Source organism: Ochotona curzoniae, unplaced genomic scaffold (assembly GCF_017591425.1).
Source record: "Ochotona curzoniae isolate NIBS_2020 unplaced genomic scaffold, NIBS_Ocur_1.0 contig_4105, whole genome shotgun sequence".
NCBI lineage: Eukaryota > Metazoa > Chordata > Mammalia > Lagomorpha > Ochotonidae > Ochotona > Ochotona curzoniae.
This window is the reverse complement of record NW_024466129.1, coordinates 787,402-810,245: the sequence shown is the minus strand read 5'-3', so window position 1 is coordinate 810,245 and position 22,844 is coordinate 787,402. Positions and strand designations below refer to the sequence as shown.

At 42.9% G+C, this 22,844-nt stretch overlaps 1 protein-coding gene across 6 annotated transcripts in view; it reads right to left on the bottom strand.

Moving 5' to 3' along the window:
- The window catches only part of DNM3 (dynamin 3), a 501,537-nt gene that overhangs the window by 65,991 nt on the left and 412,702 nt on the right, over window positions 1-22,844 (bottom strand). The window contains exon 17 of one of the 6 annotated variants that reach the window (XM_040984262.1): window positions 17,746-17,757. The exons of the other annotated variants lie outside the window; for them this stretch is intronic. Coding sequence (XP_040840196.1) covers window positions 17,746-17,757 — 12 coding nt within the window. The remainder of the gene's footprint in view (window positions 1-17,745; window positions 17,758-22,844) is intronic. 6 annotated transcript variants of the gene reach the window in all.

Below are 22,844 nucleotides of genomic sequence, written 5' to 3'. Positions count from 1 at the left end.
TGCGAGCCTGTGTACACAGCGACGCACATGGAGAGGAGCAGAGTAGAAAACTGATGAGCACATTTCCCCCCATCTACTTCGAAGCAGGTCCTAGTCTATTTAAAGCCAGCGCGAGGGGAGGCAGGCTGCACACTGCCTCTGGCACCCGGCGGCCTCCAGATCCGAGTGCGGTTCAGCCTCTGGCGCCATCAGTCGGGCTTCCATTCAAGGGCTGTGCAAGGGACGCGTGACCACTGCGTTGGCAGCAGCACCTCCTTACAGCTAGTGGGAAAGTGGGCAGGAAGGGCTTCAGAAATATTCTTTAAAATAACATTTCTCCTGCAAAATGGATGGCTCCAACTAGAGGGCTATTTTCATGAGGAAAGGTTAACTCTGCTTCACCCATTCGCTGAGGTGTCTGCTCAGTCTGCAGCCACTGGCACAATCATTCCAGCTGCTTGATCAATAAGATGATAAGAATAAAGGCGATACCTCCTAACCCACCATCAGCCCTTAAAGGGGTCACTTCATGTCACCCCAGACGATCCTTGGCAGAAAAAAAAAGAGGGTGTAATTCCCTATTCTGTTAATTCCAGCAGAAATTAAAGCAAGGACAGGCATACTGCCAAAGGAGTGAAAATATAATTATGAAGCCCACATTCAGAGGATGGGGTCCTCTGACTCTCATGGGGTGGGGTCCTCCGACTCTCAGGGGGTGGGGTCCTCTCAGGGGGTGGGGTCCTCCGACTCTCAGAGGATGGGGTCCTCTGACTCTCAGGGGATGGGGTCCTCTGACTCTCAGGGGGTGGGGTCCTCTGACTCTCAGAGGATGGGGTCCTCCGACTCTCGCTTGGCCAGCCTGTTGATTTGTTAAACTGGAGTATTAAGCAGAAAGAAACTGGCCACATCTAGCCGTTTGATTTGGCTACAGACATGATCACTTACAAATGAAGGCACTGTGTTCCAAATCGACCAGCTGAAGGAAAGTTTATATTTCAAAAAAACAATCACTTGGTGAGTGATTCATAGGGAAAGAATTCTTAAGCTTTCTTCAGGGAAAGCCCAGTAAATAACATGTATAATAAAATGGAGATGGTGCAGTCTGCTTACTCGGGCCATTTAGTCCACATGATCAACCTTTTGGCAAAAAAGGGAACAGTGTGAACACGGTCATTCTTCCTGGGAAATCCCCAAGCAGCAAGAACTACTGCGGCTTCCTTAAAATTTTACAGAATATTTTCTCTCTCAGACTCACATGTGAAATAAAAACTTGGAAGAAATATAGAAAAAGTCTGTTTTCTGTTACTGGGCTGAAGGTTTTTCAGTCAGTTGCTTGCATGATTCACACTGCACCCCACTGCTCTGAAACTCAAAACCACATATCATGAAAAGCAACAGTGCCTTGAGTTAATTCTTCCTGTTTCGTCCCTGGGAGGACCAAGCGCCCACAGTGTGCCCCACATGACACAAGAGCAATGAATGAAGAGCTCCCCGTCTGCATCGACTTACTGGAATATGGTGTAAATCATTTACTTTAAAAGAGATTTGGAGTTGCTGGCTTTTTATTTTTTTCAAACGTGAGGTTTAACTGACATAATCTGTAACAGTTTCAGTTCCTCTCATTTTAATTCGCAAAAGCTTTTGGAATTCTGTTGCTCTCGGTCTCTAAGAACATTGTGCAAAAAAAAAAAAAAAGTTGAGCAAAATAAAATGTGCTTGAAATGATTAAAGAAAGCCCTGTTTTCTGAGGATAGGGGCTCTCAAAGCTTGTCTGCTCCCCAGCCCTTGCCCAGAATGCCTTGTTCAAGCCACACGGTGTCTAATTAGCATGTCTTAAGATTATTCCATGTTAATTAAAATTATGGTTGGTCTCAGGGGTTAATATATACGTGTGCAAGAGCCTTCAAAGGCTTCCCCAATTACCGGCTGAGCTCGCTGGCCTTGGGCAGGCCCGATCTGTGATAAAACTGACCACATAAAACCAAGCTTATTGCTATGGCATTTCTTAACTCAAGAAACAAAATACATTTTGCAGGTTTCTTTCAGAACTTCCCATTTTGAAACACTCTCTTGGGATTCCCCCCAGAAAAGATAAGGGGAAATAAGAATTAAGATAAGAGAAAAGGAAAATAGGAACTGGTTTCTATCAGGAAAAAAAATTGCTTTACATATTGCTGAGAGTCATAGGTGAGACAGAGAACCAAGATGGTGACAGACAAGGATTCCACAACATTTGTTTTTCTCAGCCAAAGAAATGTTCCAACATATTGGCTTAGTCAGAGGATACTTTACCCCTGATATCACAGAAAGGAGGTTAATATAAAGTTGATCATAATTTATTCTTTACTTTATATTTTATGGTGAATCACGCTTACCAGTTACTGTCATAGGGAAGAGTGATTACCTATTACCTAAAACATCAATGCTGTTTATTAGAGTAGCCTAGTGGGACCAGGGGACCTGGTGGGAGCAGGGGACACAGTGGGACCAGGGGACCTGGCGGGAGCAGGGGACACAGTGGGACCAGGGGACACAGTGGGATCAGGGGACACAGTGGGACCAGGGGATGTGGTAGGAGCAGGGGACACAGTGGGACCAGGGGACCTGGTGGGATCAGGGGACACAGTGGGACCAGGGGACCTGGTGGGATCAGGGGACACAGTGGGACCAGGGGACACAGTGGGACCAGGGGACCTGGTGGGATCAGGGGACATAGTGGGACCAGGGGACCTGGTAGGAGCAGGGGACACAGTGGGACCAGGGGACCTGGTGGAATCAGGGGACACAGTGGGACCAGGGAACATAGTGGGACCAGGGGATGTGGTGGGAGCAGGGGATGTGGTGGGAGCAGGGGAATAGTCCAACCAAGCGACCTAGTGGGAGAAAGCAAGGGTGACTGGCAGAGATGAGATCCCAAGGGAATATAAACTAATGTAAGATTGGTGTAAAAACAGAAATAGTAAAAGGGTCTGGGTGAAACTTTTCAAAAGTAGCATATTAACACTACTGCCTTACCCAAGGGTAGCCAATGCAACCTTCCAACACTGTGAGAAGCCCAGGAGGAGACTGTGTAGAGGCAGAGTCTGACATCAGCACAGCAAGGAATGCTGCCGGCTGCAGTACAGGCATTCCACTGAGCGCAGGTCTCAGTCCAGTGGCTCCACTTCCAGTCCAGCTTCCTGTTAGTGTGGTGGGAAAGCAGTGGAGAGGCCCTGGGCGGAGCTTCTGGCTCCCTCCTGCCTTCAGCCTGCTCTAGCCCCACACATTTGGTCATCTGGGAAGTGAATCAGCAGATGAAAGGTATATTCCCCTCTCTATATAACTCTGACTTTCCAACAGATAAACAAATCTTTAAAAGAACTACCAAGACTGGGAAAAGCTTTTAAAACACTGAAAAAGAACAATTTAACATACCAAAGCACAGCAAAATGTCACAAAACCAAAGGTGTCCCTTCTAAAAACATCAGGTTTGGAAATCACCAGTAACAGAAAATGAGAAATACATTTTAATATGTTAGTATTATTGCTATAATATATAATTAATATTATTCATCAGAATAATGTGAAAAGGCAAGAAGTTTGGAAGAAAGACAAATAAAACTGTTTGCACAAATAAACGGACCATGTACATGGGCCAAGTTCAGAGGCACTTTCTGGACTTGAAACCATAGAGTGTTGGTTATAGCCTTAGGTTTTTATGAAACGCTCTGGGAAAGTCTTCAGCACTCGCTACCACAAAGCACACAGACATGAGGCAATGACTGAGCTGGATAACCAAGGAGAAAGCAGTCAGCGAGCAGAGCCCTTGGCACGCCTAGGGGCCGGAGGCTGCCCTAATCCTCAACCAGGCCGCCCCAGACCACCCCTCGGCCTGGGACCGCAGGGGTCTTTCCAGTGAAGAAAAGGAAAGGCCCCACCCTGCATCACCATCAGAACTGTGAACAGGATCTGGTCACAGGCTCCCAAGTTACTGGTGCGACCATTCGCTGGTGCACACACTGACGGAGACTTAGGCAGAACGTAATCCGGAAGCTAACGCTTTTGTGAAGCTGCAGTTCGGGCATGATTCTCACGTCACATCAGCCTGTCTCATGACTAAAACAAAGGGTACGTACAGATCTGGTGCAGCGACCCAGGGGAAATGGGAATAGTTTCTGTAGCTTACATTCTGGCTTCTGTTAGTAACTGGAATAGAAATTCCAAAACTTCAGAGATGATCAAAATTACCCTAACTTGTGCAAAATAAACATTCCCGGATCCTCAGTCATATTCCAACACGTCTGAATTCATCAGACATGAGAGTGGCCCAGGCATCTGCATTTTCAAACAGCAATTCAGGTGTGTCTGAGGCAGTGAAGACGGCCACCTTGAGGTGACTTGAGTTAGACAGCTCATAGCCCTTCTGCTTATTCTGAAGTAGCTTCCCACTGATCACCGGTGTTAAAATAGAGTGATAAGTGAAAAGGATGTTTCAGTGGTGTTTGAAAAATAGAGTTCAGGGCCTGCTGCGATGGTGCAGTGGCCATGTCCTGGTCCTGCACATTCCAGGGTCCCATCTGGGCACAAGTCTGTGTCCTGCACTTCCCATGTGACTCCCTGCTTGTGGCCGGAGCCCTGGGACCCTGCTCCTGCGTGTAAGACCTGAAGAGGCTCCGGGCTCCTGGCTTCAGATCAGCCCAATAAAAACAAATGAAAGTTTTTTAAAAAGGAGAAGAAAAATAAAATTCAGGAACTGCAGTGTAAAAAATCTTTGTGTTTCGTGGGGCGAGTGTTTAGACCACCGTATCCCACACTGGAAATAAGTGACAAAGTAAGCCTTGAACACACACTGAAGACCTGACCTGCGTGGAGGGCAGGCCCAGGCCCCGACCCACGAGTGCAGCAGCAGGGGATAAGCCGAATGCTTCCCAGGGTTCTTCTCTTTAGTCATGTTTATATTCCCGTTTTGAAATAAATTAGCAGACATTCGTTCTTGTTCTTATGATATCACATAGATTACTAAAACAATGGGAGAAACGCTTAATCAGATGTGTTATACTTACCGGAAAAAATACTACCAATAAATTTATCCATTAACATTGCCTATCCCTGAAAAAGGAGGTGCATAGTCAGTCTGTTCATGTAAGAATGTAAATACAGGGCCCGGCGTGATAATGCAGTGGTTAAAGTCCTCGCCTGGAGTGCACTGGGATCCCATATGGGCGCCAATAATGCTAATATGCTAATCCTGGCAGCTCCACTTCCCACCCAGCTCCCTGCTTGTGGCCTGGGAAAGCAGTCGAGGACGGCCCAAAGCCTTGGGACCCTGCACCTGCATGGGAGATCCGGGAGAGGCTCCTGGTTTCAAACTGGCTCAGCTCCAGCTGTTGTGGCCTCCTGGGGAGTGAATCAGCAGATGGAAGCTCTTCCTCTCTGTCTCTCCTCCTCTCTGTATACCTGACTTTCCAATAGAGATAAATAAATCTTTTTTTTTTTAAAAGGATATAAATGTATGCTGGTCAGAATTGCTTCTCTGCAGGTCAGTCAATGACACAAAGCAGGCTAATGGCTGAAGATTCTGGAAGCTGTCTGCCCTGCCTCAGTGCTACGACCTTCGCCTCCTTCCTCACTGTCCCCGGCCTCTCTCCTGGTTGCTGCCGCCTCGTTCCCTCCTCACACGACACCTGCACTCCCTAACTTGTCCAGTCCTCATGTTGGTCTCACATTCATTCGCTGGGTCATTCAGGACCCGTGATGTTCATGTTCCGACCACCGGACAATCCTGTCTTCAGCTAAGAAGACAAGCAACAAACAAATAATAAACCCATAAACATAGCACACGGCAGAAATTTTACAAATTACCAACACAGAAAATCTTGTTTTCTGGTAAATTTGGGGCCAGTGTCCCTTGACTGGCACTTACAACTTTTACACTGCTTCTTTGCTGTTTGTTAAGTAGTTGTTATCCATCGTCTCTATCCTGGACCTATTCCCAGACCTGGACAACCATGCCACTTTATAGGAGCCATGCTGAAATTTGGGTGTCTACCACTTCTATTCTATAAATCCATAACACCATAAATTTTATATGCTTGCACTTTGGTAATTCATTATAAGTGTTAACAGTCTCAGTACTTCATATAAAAAAATATAAAATTGTTAATAGCCTTCATAAGACTCAGAGACTATAACGGATTTCAGTAATCTCATTAAGTTTCAAAGTACCAAAGTTTACCCATTTATGTTTGGAAACCTGTTTCTCTAAACTGTAAATTGATATGAGTAGCTTTATCTCTGAGCTTACCTTCAACTCTTCTGGTTATAATGAAGTGACTTAAAAAAATCTCAGAGTCTGGCACCATAGCCTAGCAGCTAAAGTCCTCACCTTGCATGTGCCAGGATCTCGTATGGCTGCCGGTTCATATCCCGGCTGCTCCACTTCCAATCCAGCTCCCCCTTCGTGGCATGGGAAAGCAGTAAGGATGTCCCAAAGCCTTGGGACCCCGCACCCGCGTGGGAGACCTGAAGACGCTCCTGGCTCCTGGCTTAGGATCAGCTCAGCTCTGGTCGTTAGTTGTAGTCACTTGGGGAGTGAAGCATGGAAGAATTTTCCCTCTGTAACTCCTTCTTTCTGTAAATCTGCCTTTCCAACACAACTAAAGTAAATCTTTAAAAAAAAAATCTCAAATGTAAGACAATACATTCCACACCTTAAAAAAGTTTTCTGTTTCACAATCTATTAGTCAAGTTGTTGGGCCATATGGAAAGGAAATAAAGACACTATGAATGCTGAAAATTTACAATTAATTTTCTTGATAAAGGCCCAGATTTGAACAATTCCTTACTATATATAGGTATATTTTGTTCCAATGTTTACAAACAAAAATATTTTAAACTTTTCCTGGAATTTCAATTTTGGGATATGATTTTAAAAGAGCACTAAAAAGTTGCTCATTTTTACAAAAATTAGGTTTTTCTTATTTAATGAAAGACACATGTTCCCAGACCGCCCCCTCCCAAAAAAAGAGAGAGAAAGGGAGAGAGAGAGAGTTAGTAAAGGCAATGCAATTCTTTGTAAAATTCAGTTGTTGGCCCTGAACCCCTGGGTCAGGTGCGCACGCATAAGCATGAGAATCTTGGTCCCCGTCATACTTCCTAAGTCATGTGGCAAGTCGAGGGCAGGAGTGTTTTTCCTGCGAAGGAGAATCACCCAGACACAATGAGAAGTATGCACTACACACAGAGCTTGCAATCCAGAGTCAGGTTGGCTCACTTAGCAAAAGTCACAGGTTTCGATCTCGTTAGACCGTTTGGGTGTGTAGGGATCTTGTGGACTGACAGAGCTAGCTGAACGGTGCTGACACCTTTCTTCATAAGCCAGTGTTCCAGGCTCTACGCAGTCATGCTAGAAGGCACTCCTGCTTGAGGCCATCATACCCCTCGGGTGGGTTTCTGGCCTAGTCCTTCACGGGCATGCCTTGGCTCGGGCCCTGGGCTCATGCCCTCCCTGGCAGGTGGCAGCTACAGCCCATGTGCTTGGTGTCCTGGCACTCACGTGGGAGACCCAGATGGATCTGGGCTCCCAGCTTTGGCCACTACCTGTTGCTGTTGCGGGCATTAGGGAATGAATCAGTGATGGGTGTTTTCTCTCTCTATTTTTGTCTTCCCGTCTGTTTATCAAATAAATAGATAAAAATTAAGAAAGAAACTCACCAGGCATTAGTTAGCTGTTCCTGGTAGAAACCATACATGAGGGGATTTTAAGGAGGGCCAGGGAAATGAGCATTAAAAGTCTGCATTTTTGTACAAAGAAGTTGTGATGTCCACGCATACATGGGATTTTCAGAAAGCTCATGAAAGCCTCATATTATCGAAACAACACTATCTTCTACTTCTATTTTCTACCAACTTCTTGAACTACCCACACATGTTTTTTGAATTTTATTACTTGACAGTAATTTAGTGCCAAAAGGATTTTAAATGTTTTTAAAGCTCGAGTTTGCTCTTTGCATCAAATTGGCCTATATTTGTAATTAATCTTTAGCCTAATTAATTCCTTGAACTCTCACTATATCTCTTCGAAGTCACTGTGATATAAAATGAGAGAATCTGAGACTATCAGCTAATTACTTTTATGAGGAAAATAAAAATACCCATCAGAACTTTACTTCAATAAACATTTGGTCAATAATAACACACTAAGTTGGCTTTTAATACTCCCACTTTGTTTTATAATTAGATATCCCCAATTACCCCTTTTCTATTTTAAAACTAACTCAATTAGTTGGCATTTAACTGAATAAGTTTTACAATTCCTTATTTAAACACTCTTGTATTTTCTTTTTACATGTTGTTTATTAGACTCTGCATAACTCAATAATTAAGAAAAATCCAGTCCTAAGTCTGGACTAAAATACTATGTATTAATTGAGGAAAATAAAGTGTAAATTTTTAGAAAAGCTTAAAATGTACTAGTCATTCTTGTTTACAATTTCTTTAAAAAATTAGGGTCTTCAATAAAAGAATTATTTTAGGTTTTATTTTGGGACACTCATTGCCTCGTGCACCCAGATCAATTAATGTAACAGATGTTATTTCTTCTTCTCTCTACACACTTTTTCTTGTTTGGTATAAACTTTTTCTTAGGTCTTTGAATTGAATTTCTATTTATAAAAATAAAATATGACTGCAGCAACAAATTAATAATGAATATCTGAATAAGCAAATGTTCTTCAAACTAATTTCCTACACCTTTGCATATACTTGTTTCTTTTTGTAGGAAACCCTGGTGTGCACGCAACTTGTATCTTTCAGTGTTGGGTGGGTGTTCCTCCTCTGCCTTCTTGTTCTTTTCCAGGGGCTGCTAACACTGGCCTCTCTTCCATCTGGTTTTAGCACTTTTTTCCCCTAGGTACCAAGATTTCTTACTTCCTAATTTCTATCTGCAGACCTTGCCCTTGTACTTGAGGTTGACATATGTAACTGCCTAGCAGAATTCTTCACTGGATTCAAAGCTGATCACTTAAATACTGAGTTCTTCTCCAAGGCGCTTGGTAACACTGTATCTCGTGTCCTTTGGGAATTAGGTGTGGCCATGTGACTTGTTCTGGCCCCAAACAGGGTGGAAATGACACGTGACCCTTGACAGAAGTCTCAACAGCCACTGTGTGTTTCTTCATTCATTCTTTTTCTCTGTCATAGCGACCTGCAGTCAAGCCATCAGGTTGGGACATTAGAAACCCACTGGGTTTGGAGATGAGAATAACAAGAAGTGTTGGAGTCAAGCCGAGTATGTGGCTTGTAGCTTGCCATTACTGAGCTTGGGGGGGAGTAATTACAGCAATGCAGCTGATCTGGGCAAAACTCTGATCTACACTAGGGTTCCCAAATGACTCAGACCAAATGATCCACTGCATTGATTCACTTTTCTAAATGGCCCTAACATGCACCCACTGTTGAAGACCCAAGATTTTTTGGATTTTACTTTTTCTCACTTTCCATATCTAATACACCAGTGAAGAGAAGGGTTGGCTCTACTGCCAAAATCGATCCTAAAATCCAACTACTCGCATTTCACTGCCATGGTCCTCATTCTTCCCTCACGTGACATAGCAGCCTTCAGATCTTCTAAAGTCATTATCTTTTTGCCTTATTGATTTTTAAAAATGCTTCCAATTTTGATAAAAATATTAACTTGTTGCTTACCATATATGTCACAAATGTTCTCAATTTTAACTTTAAAAACTGAATTTTGTTATTCATTAGAGTCGGATTAAGTCATTGAATTTTATAGCTATCAGCCCTAATCTGCGTGTAAGACAATATATAATATCAGATATTTATTATCTAAGCCATTCTGGTTTTGTTCCTAAAATCAAACAGTAACTGTCATTCATGGCTAACTGTCTGAAACCAACAGGAAAAATGTCTCCTGGAGGAGATCATTTCTAAGTAGGAATTCTAGTTTCAATCTGGGAACTTCAACTGTCACCATGCTTTCAACTTTCACATTACACAGTTTGTCACATCAAGGAATGGGCTAGAGGCAAATTATAAACTTTTACACTTACATTTTATAAATCCTGTTTGTTAGCTAAATATCATATGTCATCTTCTTTAAATCTCCACGAGGACTTTAAAATAATGGCTAGTGGGGAGTCGGAAAGTAGCTTATGAAATGGTTTCCTGATAAGCCTCAGAAAACGTACATTATTTGTTCTTTATTAACAATAGCCATAGTGGGCAATAGTGCTGACAGGTGAGAAACTGGAATTAAGGAAGAGTGGTTAGTCCAGGAAGATGGGGAGGCCACAGACCACAGAATTGGAGCATCTGAAACAAAGCCAGTGCTGAGAAGCACAAGCAAACAAGAAGCCTGACTATCCCGAGACACATGGACACAGCCCTCTGCAAACGAAATAACTGCACAGGCAGAGTGGGAGAGGGACTTAAAGCCAACATTTCCATTTCCACACGATCAGAGGCACACTGATGCAAATGCTTAGCCTTCAATGCTTAGTTGCTATACTTCATTGCCAAAGTTATCTTCGGCTTTCTTTTTAAGTCATCCTATTTTCTTATGAATTTTAATCTATTTCCTTTTTGGAAATAGAGTATTCTCTATGGATGCTCCATTTTCCTCATTTTGTTTGTTGCTTTCTCTTCCATGAAAGTTATCTCCATTAAAAGTATTTTTCTGAAAGTGGAGCATAAATGAATATCATATCAAGCATGAGAAAATAATATAGGATCAAAAGTCAAAATTGCCTAGACTGCTAGTATTTTGGGGTGTATCTTCACAGAACTTCTCTGTGGAAATACACAGATATAAATCTCATCATACAAAACCAGATTATGCTATCCATGCTGTGCATAATCTTCTCAGTTACTTTATCATGAAAACTTCCATTGCAATGCACTCGTATCTGTCTTTATTTTTGGAAATGTGATTCGTGACAGTTCATGCAATCAGCGTGCCACAGGCCATTTGCCCAATTATCTATGATGGATACTGAGGCTATTTTTAAACACTGGTGACGGTGAGCAGTGGTTTCAAAATCATCTTCGAATTCTAAGGCAAAGTCATTGAATTACGTGATAAAAAGAAACCGTCACAGGTGCAACTGCTCGACGGCAGGATGCAGGTTCCCATAGCGTTACTATAAGATTAGCGCCAGGCAGACTGTACACGGCCCGCCTCAGGACTGAAGCTGACCAGGGAGCTTGCACACAGCCCACTGGGGACACTGCACACGGCCCGCCCCAGGACTGAAGCTGACCAGGGAGCTTGCACACGGCCCACTGGGAACACTGCACACAGCCTACCTCAGGACTGAGCCCTCCGGGGACACTGCACATGGCCCGCCACAGGAGATTGCACATGGCCCATTGGGGACACTGCACGCGGCCCGCCCATGTGGACAGCAGGGCAGCCTCCCCACTGCCACTGAGACTGACCGTTTTTAATCATTTCTACCAATATGAAAGCACAGCCATGACGTCCGACTGGCTGTTTTCCTTTACAATTCTTGACTGCCAATAAAACTCAGACTTTTTATCAAATAATTGGGCTGCCACCTTTTACATTTAAATGAGAGTCCTATTGATTTAGCCAACTTATTCTTAACAAGCAAAGCTTTTTTTTTTGTTTTATGAGTTTTAAAAAAAATGAAATCATTTAAATTAATACATTTTGAGGACATTTACTTCTTTGTCATCTATATTTAAAATATTTTACTAACTTGTCTAATCCAGAAACATTAAATTCATATACAGTTTGCACTTTATATTTTCTTTTTTCTAAAAATGCTTTCTAATTCATTTATATTTACTTTGGTCATTTGTTCCTTTTTTCTCTGAGGTTTTTGGTTATTTTCTTGTCAGACTTCTAAATTAATTTAATAGCATTAAATGCAGTCATTCCTTAAAATCATGGATTTTCCTCTTGAGGAGTACAAGTTATAGCCTACAATATTTCCTGTGGAGTGTTTTCACTATTACTACAATCCCCAATTTTTTTTCTAAATTTATTTTATTTCCATTGGAAAGGCAGATTTTACAGAGAGGAGAGACAGGAAGAAAGATCTCCCCTCCGCTGGTTCACTCCCCAAGTGGCTGCAAACGGCTGGAGCTGAGCCGATCTGAAGCCAGGAGCCAGCATGGGCACAGCAGCATCCTCCACTGCTCTCCCAAGATCACAGCAGGGAGCTGGATGGAAAGTGGAGCAGCCAGGACATGAACCAGTCCAGATGCACTTGCAAGGTGAGAATCTAGCCGCTGAACCATCTTGCTGGACCCTACATCCTCCAAACCCTGTAAATTAGTTTGTAATTTCCATTTGGATCTAGTTTGGGGTTCTTTTCTCACTCATAAGCACATAGATGTTTACATGCAAAATAGTCTGTAAATCATGAGTTTTCTGCACTTTCTAGGATATTCAATACGTACCTTTGTGTATAACACAGATAATCTCTGGGTCAAGCCCATTCCTTATTCCAGCCCCATGTCTTTTTGCCCAGTTAACCCGCCAAAGACAGTGAGGAGGAGCCAAAGCCTCCGGCTACAGTGATCTGGCACGCTTTCACTGAACGGGGTTCTAACCTCATTAAGATAAGTGAACAGGAAATAAATTCTCCTTTTGGATTGAAAAAAAATGCTCTGTAAGGGCATATTTTAAAACAAAGCTTATCACAATGAAACTTCCTAAATCACACTTGGCAATATCTTTTCAAAGTAGGTGTACAATACTTTCCTTTGGGTAGACTTGCTAAATGAGTTTCATTAATGAACATCACAAACACACATGGAGGAAAAATCTTCAACACTGTGTGACGAAAGTGTGTCAAAATAACCCTTGTGTCTTAAACATTATTTCTCACTAAGTAGAGAGAAGTTTCTCCATTTTCAACACAAGGGACAAAGTGAAAATTCGCAAGCAAACCCTACCTGCCCTTCAGAAGTCTTCGGACTGTTGTCTTTGCGAACAACAAATTCATTCTTGCTTCCCCACCGAGATTATCCGGCAAGTTCAGTACACCTGGGAGCAAACTACAGCTTTCAACCAACTTCCTCAGTTTCCTGTCTCTAAATGAACTGTCCTTCTGCCAACTGGTCACAGTCACGGTCAGTGTTCAAAGAAGTACACGTCAATCAAGCTTCCCAAAGGCTACCCCACAAGAAAGGAACCAAGGGTTTACTGGCGTTACAAACACCAAGAGACACTTCAGTTGTAGATGCGCATTAATGGTGTCCTGTTGGATTACGCACAAATCTCATTAAAGACAAGACTCTGCTAAAATTCCAGGAAAACAGATCTGTTAAATTTCTCTGAGAAAGCCAAGCAACGCATACAGATTATTCAAAGAGAACAAACATTTGCAGTTGAACTGCCTGTACCTGTACTGCTAGAATGTTCTGGCTGTCAGATACATATTTTAAGTGTTAGAGGGGAAATACGCATGTGATACTGAAGGATAACAACACATCGTCAGTAGGATATTTCCAGAGGATGAAGAGGGAGTTTCTGGATTCTCTCACGTGACCGAGGACAATCATGCAGGAGTTGAAAAAAAATATAAACCCTAACCCTACTCATCCTAACCCTACGGATTAAACATCTGTATTCCTTCAAATACATTTGATGCTACTTGATTTAACGGACATCAGAGAGACACCAGCGGATTACCAGAGTAAGTGCCCCAGGCAATGAAGACTTTTCCCACCAGTGGGAAGTGGGGGCTGACCGTGTCCACTAAGGCCACTGAATGTGTTAGGGATCAACACGCAGATAATCTTCAATGTTCTCAAAACAGATGTTCAAAGCTGATTTTTTCCTTTCCTTCTCCAAAATATCAAGATTCCCCAATTTGGATAAAATGATTCTTTAACCACACTAACACTTCCTAAAGACAGAGTAACTTAAGAATTCCATATTAGGATTTTCTCCTTTTCAAATGATCCTCTCCTCCAAGATGTACAGCCCACCTTAGTTTAAAGGGACTGAAATGAGTGAAGTGGTTGCAAATTTCTCTAACTTAAAGAGCCAGAAGTGAAGAGGTTAAATACAGCCATTTCCTATAACCTGACTTCTAGCAGCACAAATTTCTAAATTTAAGATTCTTTTCCGGTTTTACTTGTATTTCTGTACCAATGCAATTAAGAAATGTTTTTGTTATAGCATCTTATTCCTTATATTTTACATTTTTCTCTACCTTTAATTCACCTAGTTGGCCTTCAAAGATATTTAAACAAAAATCAAAGTCTTTAATAAGAAGATACAATTAAAAATCAACTAAATTCTAGAAACATCAGCAATGGGAAGTCATTTAATTAAAGAATAAAAGTGAATGGCTATTCTCTGGGGGTAAGACTGGAGATTGATTTCTACCTGAAACTATCAGATTGAAAATGACACTGCAGCTTATAATCGTACTCAACAAGTGAATAAAAAAAAAAAAAAAAGAACAGGGATAGACACTGTGGCACAGTGGGTTACACTGCTGCCTGGGTGGCCCAACATCCACCTTGGAGGGCCTGCTTTAAGCCATGGCTCTTCCGCTGCGGATCCAGCTATCTGCTAACGCGTCCTGGGAGGGACGCGTTAATAATCTCACATCTTTGAGTCGCCTGCCACTCCCATGGGAGATTCATCTGTGAGACCCCGATGAAGTTCCAGGCTCCTGGCTTCAGCTGTTGTGGGCAGCTGGGAGAGTGAGCCGATGATGGAAATTCTCTGTCTTTCACCATTACTCTGCTCTTTAAACAAATGCATTCTCTTCAAGAAAAACAAACACCCCAAATGATCTCTCCGTTCCTTCATGGGTCAGCTCCCATTCTCACAGCTGGCTGAGAGAGCCTGCATCCCAGTCTTCCTAGTGAAGGCACTGAGTCCAGGGGTCCAGGAGGGGTCCAGGAGGGGTCCAGGGGCCCAGGGGGAACCATCTAAGGAGACAGATTCTACCCTGAACAATGCAGGATATTGCCATGCCAACATAAAAACATGTTCACAGGAAAAAATAAGAAGTGGGCCTGGAAAGAGAATTTTCTCTGAGCAACTGTGATTCCCTTCACAAAGGGGAAAAATCTGATTTTTAAGGGCAATTAACAAAATCCTTATTATTATTCCAGGACAAATGTGAGCCTCGAAATTTCCGTCCATTGTGTGTTTATGACGTAAGCCTGTATATGCACGAGTGGTAGAAGCTACTTTTCTTGGAGTTTAGAGAATTAACCCTCCAACTCTAAGGATAATCTAAACCTTGGTCAAGCAAATCAGCTGAGCTGTCACTGAGAGCGAAAAGAGCAGCTCTGTTCCACACAGCCCAGACCGTGTGCATCACACTTAATGTGTGTGCGAAAACAAAGCCATTCTGCCATTCTGAAGAAACATTCATTGAGCAGATTTCGCTCTGCTAAGAGTTTGTTTAACATCATAAATAACAAATTGCCATGAACTAAATGAACCACTGGCTTGCAGGTCCGAGGAGTCTGGCTGGCTCAAGGACAGGGTTGGCACAAGTCAGGTATGTGGCCTTGGGGACAACTCCAAATGAGAGGGACGGAGACTCCAGACCTGCACTCTGGAGACAGCACAGCTTGTGTCCCAGCGTCTTCCACTTGCGCTGACATTCCCAGCCACAGGGAAATAGCATGCAGATGTGCCGTGTGTGATCCGAGCAGGCGTGCTCGTGCCAGAGTCTATGGTCAGTATAATGATCACACTCCTAAAGCATTAGCATTATGCTTTTCATAAATTATCACTTATTCATAATGTAAACAATTTTTTAAAATTGTGGGACAACACATAAATGTACCTGTAAAGGCACTTCTATTCACTCTTCAATTAAAAATTAAAAGAATAAAGATTTGTAGCTTTCATATCCATCAACCAACATTTACCTGCTAATCAGCACCCAAAGCACCACACCACCTGTTCCAGATGCACAGGTGGCTTCTGGGCCTTGAGGCTCTCGGTAGCATCCTAGAAGTAGCCTTAATGAGCAGTACTTGGAATTCTTAAATTTTATTATTTACTGTATCATATTATTTGAAAATCAGTAAATAGTATTAAATTGAACATTTTATGACCACAAAGAACCAAATCCACCAAAAACACAGTCCATCGATGACTCTCACACAGAGAGGCACAAATGTTGTTGCATCACCTTGGAATCACTAGTGAAAAAGACATTCTAACAGCTTTTCGAGTGGCCTCCGAGTCAGCACCTCCCCCCAATGTCAGCAACTGGCTCCCAGACCCTCGGCCTGCACAGACTTCCTGTAAGTGCCCTTTCAATGAGCCCACGGCAAACACGAGATGTAACCAGTGCAAAGTCCAGATGGAGACTCTATGTAATGCAACAAGCAGACGGGACAGCCTCCACATTCAGGAATTACAATGTATCTAAAGGAATGACACCTAAAGGATACATTTTTGTGTTTTATTCAAGCGATTTTTTTCCTCAATAGTGGTAGCATTAGTTAGAAATCCTGTGCTTTGTTTATGGGAGAAATCTTTAATTCCCTGAACTATCTTCCATTTTTAAAAAGTATCTTGTAAGTAGGCAGAATTCATCTCGTTATGCCTTCACAAATGCCTACATCGTGCTTTCCAAGTAATAACTTTATTAAATATTATTACTTGGGTTATAAAAACATATCTAGATATAAATCCATAAAATGACTAAATGATACATTTTCAGCACCAACAGCCTGTGTCAGCTTACTCCAGAATAGTACATTCCATCATTAATTTGGTGGAAAACAAACAAAAAAGGTTTCCTCCATTTGTTTCACATTTTAGATGTATGGCTTATGAACTGCAATGTTGATGAATTCCAGCTGGCTTAAACATGCAGGCCAGCTCGTATAGAACAGATTCTTCTCAATTCTCGTTGTCTTCAATGAGGCCTGTTTGAGGCAGGCCACCTGCCGGGAAGCAGCTCTGATATCTCCCCATTGAAAAAAAAAATCCTTCATTTCACTAACCTGAGGACTGTCTTTCCTAACTACATTACTGTCACATTTCTAATGTAAATAAGTGATTTGGGGGAGGGGGAAGTTGAATAAAAACTTAAACGCATCAGCAATCTTACGCCATATTCCACTGATCCTTTATCCATCAGGGACCATTTGCGTTGCCGTTTACCCACGTCTACACCAAACGTGCGGGCGCCCGCTCTGCTCCCCGCACCCTCCAGCTTCCATCCAGCTGCAATACATCAGGGCCGCAGAAGCCAAGCCCGAAGTTGACCCCACCCTCCTCCGTCCATCTTAAGGCACCTTCAAAGCCAGAGCGCAGATCTAGGTCACTTTCAGTGACAAAGCCAGCTACACTTCGACTTAGGACCACAGTCTGGGCTTGCGTAACTGCACATTAAGACCAGAGCTTTCATTGTTGTTCTCACCAAAAACTTGAACAGCACCGACTTTCTGACAGTGAGACTGGCACACCCTTTCTGTGAAAGTTTCCTCATTACTGCAGCTCATGCACTCTGCTCTTCATGTCAATCTTATTCCTTACAACAATATCTACTTCTCTGGACTACCCAGCACTCCATGCTCAAGAATATGTTTCCCTTCCAGAAAGGTCAAAACAGAACAGCCATTATGGTAGTCCAAACACACATTTCTGCCCACATTTGCACACCTCATAGAACTCGTGCGCTGTAACAGATGACAGTCACTTTAACGTGCACAGACACACGCCTGTCGGGACACATGCATGGGCGGGTGGGGGGCGGGGAGGCCGAGGACAAAGAACAGGACAGAGCAGGACAAAGAACTTACTTTGTTGTTTCCCTGTGCACGCAGCCGCGGGGGGAAGAAAAGAAATATGTTAAACATAAAGTTATGTTAAAAGGATGAGGTTTCTCTTGCTAGAGCAAAATCAAAACAAGCAATTTAACTATTCACTGACATCCCACACACACACACACACATACACACACACATCCGGCATCAAGAGCTCACGGACAAGTCAAAGAATCCACTTAACTTAAATGAAAGCATACGTTTATAACAGCAGAAAATTATGACAGAGCTTTCCCCCTCTTGTTTCTCCTTGGAATACTTAGGCTATGGGAACCCGGCCAGAAAGCGTTGGTTGAGTTGGTAATAAGCGAGCTGTGTGCATAAAAGGCCCAGCATTTAGCATGTTGGCTTGCCCCTTCCTACCAGCCCCTCCTTCAACATGCCAAGCAGTGGAAAATTTCACCAGCCAGGGCATTTTTTAAACAAACACTGCCCCTTGGTTTCAAAGAAGGTGGAAAAAGAAGGGAGAAGGGGGACTGAGGGAAGAAGTGGGTGGTTCTGGGGAGGCAGGGCAAGCAGCCCAAGCTACCAGGTCCATTGGTACCGTGCCTTTATTTTGTAAATTAGGAGTTTTTCTTGGGTTGGCATAAGAAATGCAGGCTGTATAGTGGGGACTCTGCCAAAATAAACACTGGTTCACATTCAAGAAAATGGGTCTGGAAAGGTTAGTCTGAAAAATGCAGCCCTTTCTAAAAGCGACACTGGATAGAGACAGGGAAAGCAGCCAGCAGCGGGCGGCGGGCGAACCAGTCTCCTGTTTCAAACTGGAGCTGCGCGAGCATGATTTATATCCAACAATTTAACTCGCATATGGCCTAAAAAAATAGAATGGTGATTCATTACTCCCAGGGCAGCCCGAGTCCTCCCAAGGTTAGATCCTGTGGGGGAGATGTGAGGGGATATGGGCAGGCAACAGATCTGAACTCTTCTCACAAGGGGCCCAGAAGGAATTTCTCGCTGCAGAGTGTGGCTGAAGAGCTGTGAGCAACATGTGTGCAGCTGTGGAGGACAGCGAGATGGGGGTGGCGTCTCAGCCCAGCCTGCAGAGCCGAGCTGTGCTGGAGATGATCCACAGCCCACCTTTCTGGAGAGCAGTAAGGCACTGACCCCAGGAGAATACGCTATATGGAAAACAGATGCAATTGCTGGCTCGGGGGAAATGCCTGATTCGGGGACCATCGTGGACACCATAGTTAAACAAACAAACAGAGTTTAAAGGCACTGAGAACACAGCACAGAGAAGTTTCTTGGTATTGTGAGAGAACATAATATAAGCATGAACACACCGGTTTAGCTAAGATGTAAATAAAAGAACAAATAGAAATAAAGGCGGGGGGGGGAGGTAAAGGGAGGCCCCTCTTAGACCAGTGTCTACTGTTCAATCAAGTTAATTATAATCTCCACTGGGAAACTTATTTGGTGCAAAATACTACTGTAGAGAACAGAGTCCCTGCTTCTCCCTACAAAGTCCAGTAGCACTGCTGGAAACACTTCCGAGAAAAGGAGGTTGCAGCATCCTATGACAGGGCGGCTTTTGATCTACCAGCTACGTTTCAGGTTTGCCCAGCTTCCTCACTGCATGGCAGATGCTTCTCTTTGCAGTGGCAGCACCATGTCACACAGTAGGACGCCCTAATCCTGAAGACAAGAAACGCCCAGGAGAAGGGCTGTGGCTTGGCCACCCTCATTCCACTCAACGATTTCCCGACTGGCCATCCTGAGGGAGAGAGTGCCGGATGCGCACATGCTCTGTAATTCCACGCTCCGCTCCATGGGCATACTTTCTGTTCAGAGAGCTGAAACGCTGTCACTGGAGGAATACGAACAATTTGGAATTGGCTATGTAGCTAAGCTCTGTATGAAGCACTATGAAAAAGCTAAGAGTTAAGCTGTGTGCAGGGGCTGTGTTGTGGTCATCACATAATTCATGAATATTTGTGGAGATCTTTGCCCATCCCTCTCTAGGATGATCCTTTTCCCCAACTATTGTTTGACAGAGAGAAAAAAAAATCATTGTTAAACTTTATCCAAGAGCAATTTCTGAAGTTACCACGGGGACTTCATCTTCAGATGGTTCCAACCTGCAGGGCAGTTCTCCTTAACACACTAGCAGTGAGGCCCAGGACAGTGTGGTGTTCAGAAAAAAGTGAAATTCTGGGGTATTTCCATTTCCACTGTCACTTTTAATCCCCTAAGAAATGATACAGGAAAGGAGAGGATGAGCCTTTCACACAGCTAATAGAAACCTTTTAGCAAGCTCGGAGATAGCTGACTGCACAAACCTGCAGAAGGAAGTGTGTGCCCTGCTTGTTTGCAGTGTGTTCACGGGGCTCAGGTTACTTCTCTCAGAGGAAAGGCTTGTGAATTCCCACTTCCCATTCCCGACAGTCTGAGGGAGCCCCCCGGCCCTCAAGCACAGGGCAGGAAAAGGCACTGGCTCCCTGAGCCCACAGATGAGGAAAGTCGCCCTCCCATATCCCACTGACAGCTTCCGAAGAAAAGGGACCTACTAAAGCGCAGAGTCCGATTTCATGGCCACGCTAATGATTCTGAACACTAACATTAAGGCCGATCCTTGCACATCCATCCACCTGATAGAGGGCCTCCTGTGACAGAGCAAGTGACCTACAATCTTTCAACCTAACCCCGAGAAAGGTATTATTTTGAGTTCAAAGAAGAATAAATGACTGGAGGCTTACGCTGGCTGAGCCCATGGCTGACAACTGGCAGGATCGGGACCCAAACATGAAAGAAGCTGACTGCAAGTCTATTTCACTCCACTGTACACGTTACATTTCAAATTATTTGAATTTGGAATTCCTTGCCATGTATATATAATTTAAATCATTTTGTAAGCTGCAAAGCTGTGCCAGAAAAGTCTGTTGTTATTGTTACATCACATTCTTGAGGTGTTTAACTAATTCATTTATTTATCATCACATTTATAGGAAAAATTTATACACGTTCTGTAAAATAACTTTTTTGAAGTTATTTAACTATAACTTCAGCCACTGAAACCCCACACCTTAGTTGTATCTCAGTCTCATCCGTGAAATTGAGTATTAATTGCTTCCACTAGGTCAATGACTTATTTAGCAATATAAAGTTTTATGCTTAAAAAGTTATCATTTCAATCTAATGAAGAAGTAGAAATAAAATGCCATCAGTCAAAGTCAGATTGTAATATGATTTAGACAGAGACTAAGTTTGTGGCTCAGCGACACTCCATGCATGTTTGCAGGAGATCGACAAGCAAGGAGCTCAAGGTCGCACTGCTCATTTCCATCTCACAAGCAGATACTCCGCTGCTCCGACAAGGACTCCAATGTTTCTGAGGATTCAGATTATGTGAGCTCGAGTAATAAAAAAATGCTCCAGGGGAAATGGAATTTGAAAGTAAGTTAATTAGAGAACTCACTAAGAGTTGGGCAGGTACATTTCACACAGATGACTCACTGAAGTTTGGATCATACTAGAATTAGTCGTGATTTTCTCATCTGCTAGACTTGGAATTCCTATAAAGTAGGAATTGAATGAATTCGATCTTTGTAGAAGATGATGGGAAATAAAAAACAAGATGGGGGGAGAAGAGAAGTGGAAAAAAAAGACACGTTTTTAAAGAAATTACAGAAGAAATTATACGAGATAAGAGAAACAGGACATTAGGACAGTCTGACATGAGTTACATAAAAATGTGAATTCCATCATGTGGATATCATGGGAAAAATATAGTGAGATATTTCACAAAAGTTACATATAAAACTCAATTATGTGAACAGAAATCTGTACAAAATGCCATTTCATTCAAATTCTGGTCATCACCATTCATCTACATGATATCAAACTTGTCTAATTATTCAAAATCAGAGTTTGAAAATTGTTTCTTGTCAAAGTTTTGTGCAAAAAGCAGAATGTTGTGAGCTAGCACATCCCAAGGTCCGACACAGAAATGTTTGTTAAGATAGCAATTGGTGGGCCCGGCAGCATGGCCTAGCAGCTAAAGTCCTTGCCCTGAATGTGCTGGGAACCCATATGGGTGCCGGTTCTAATCCGGGCAGCTCTACTTCCCATCCAGATCCCTACCCGTGCCCTGGGAAAGCAGTCCAGGACAGCCCAAAGCCTTGGGACCCTGCACCCACATGGGAGACCTGGAGGAGGTTCCTGGCTCCCCGCTTCGGATTGGCGCAGCACCGGCCGTTGTGGTCACCTGGGGAGTGAATCATCAGACAGAAGATCTTCCTCTCTGTCTCTCCTCTGTATATCTGACTTTCCAATAAAAATAAATAAATCTTCTTTAAAAAGATAGCAATTGGCTGCTGCATTGCTGAGCCAATGGCTGAGAAAAGCGAAAGGACATATTTTACTTAGAAAAAGGCATGGACTATAAGGTTAATCTGATCTCATCAACTCCTTATTTAGGAATAGCTCTCTAAAATAGTCTCAAATGGAAGAGGGTTCACAAACTGGAATCTGTACCTAGGCATCTCACTTGACTGATTCCAGCACTCAGCTGCCATTTAAAACATCTGTAAGCTAAGCAACTGTTTAATATGACCTATAAGACTATGCAGTGCATAAGAAATGCAAATATTCCTCATGCTGGAAACTGAGGAATGTGACATCCATGGCATACTGCCAAGTTTAATTTCCTGTCTTGTTTTACGGATGGAATTAAGATTGCACTGCAAGCAACTAAATCTTTCTAGCCAATGTACCACAGGGGTGATTATAAACAAATAACCTGGATGTACAAAGGATCAAAACTAATCCAATAAGGTTTTTAGATATAGTTAAAAGTGAGTATTCTTACAAAAACACATATGTTTGTTTGACCATTTTCCTGATGTCAGGCTATACAAACACAAAAATCCAGGTTCAAATATCCAGATAATTGGGGAATTTGCCTTGTCATGATAATTTTTCCTTCACAAGAGATGCATTGCATCATCGGCTTTAAAATAAGAAATTGGTAGATTTTGAATATGTTGTCATCATCATTGGAAAGAGGTGCTCACTTGCACCTGCCTTGCTCAATGCTTTGCCCGTATTATTTCACTGAATCCTACTAGCCATCC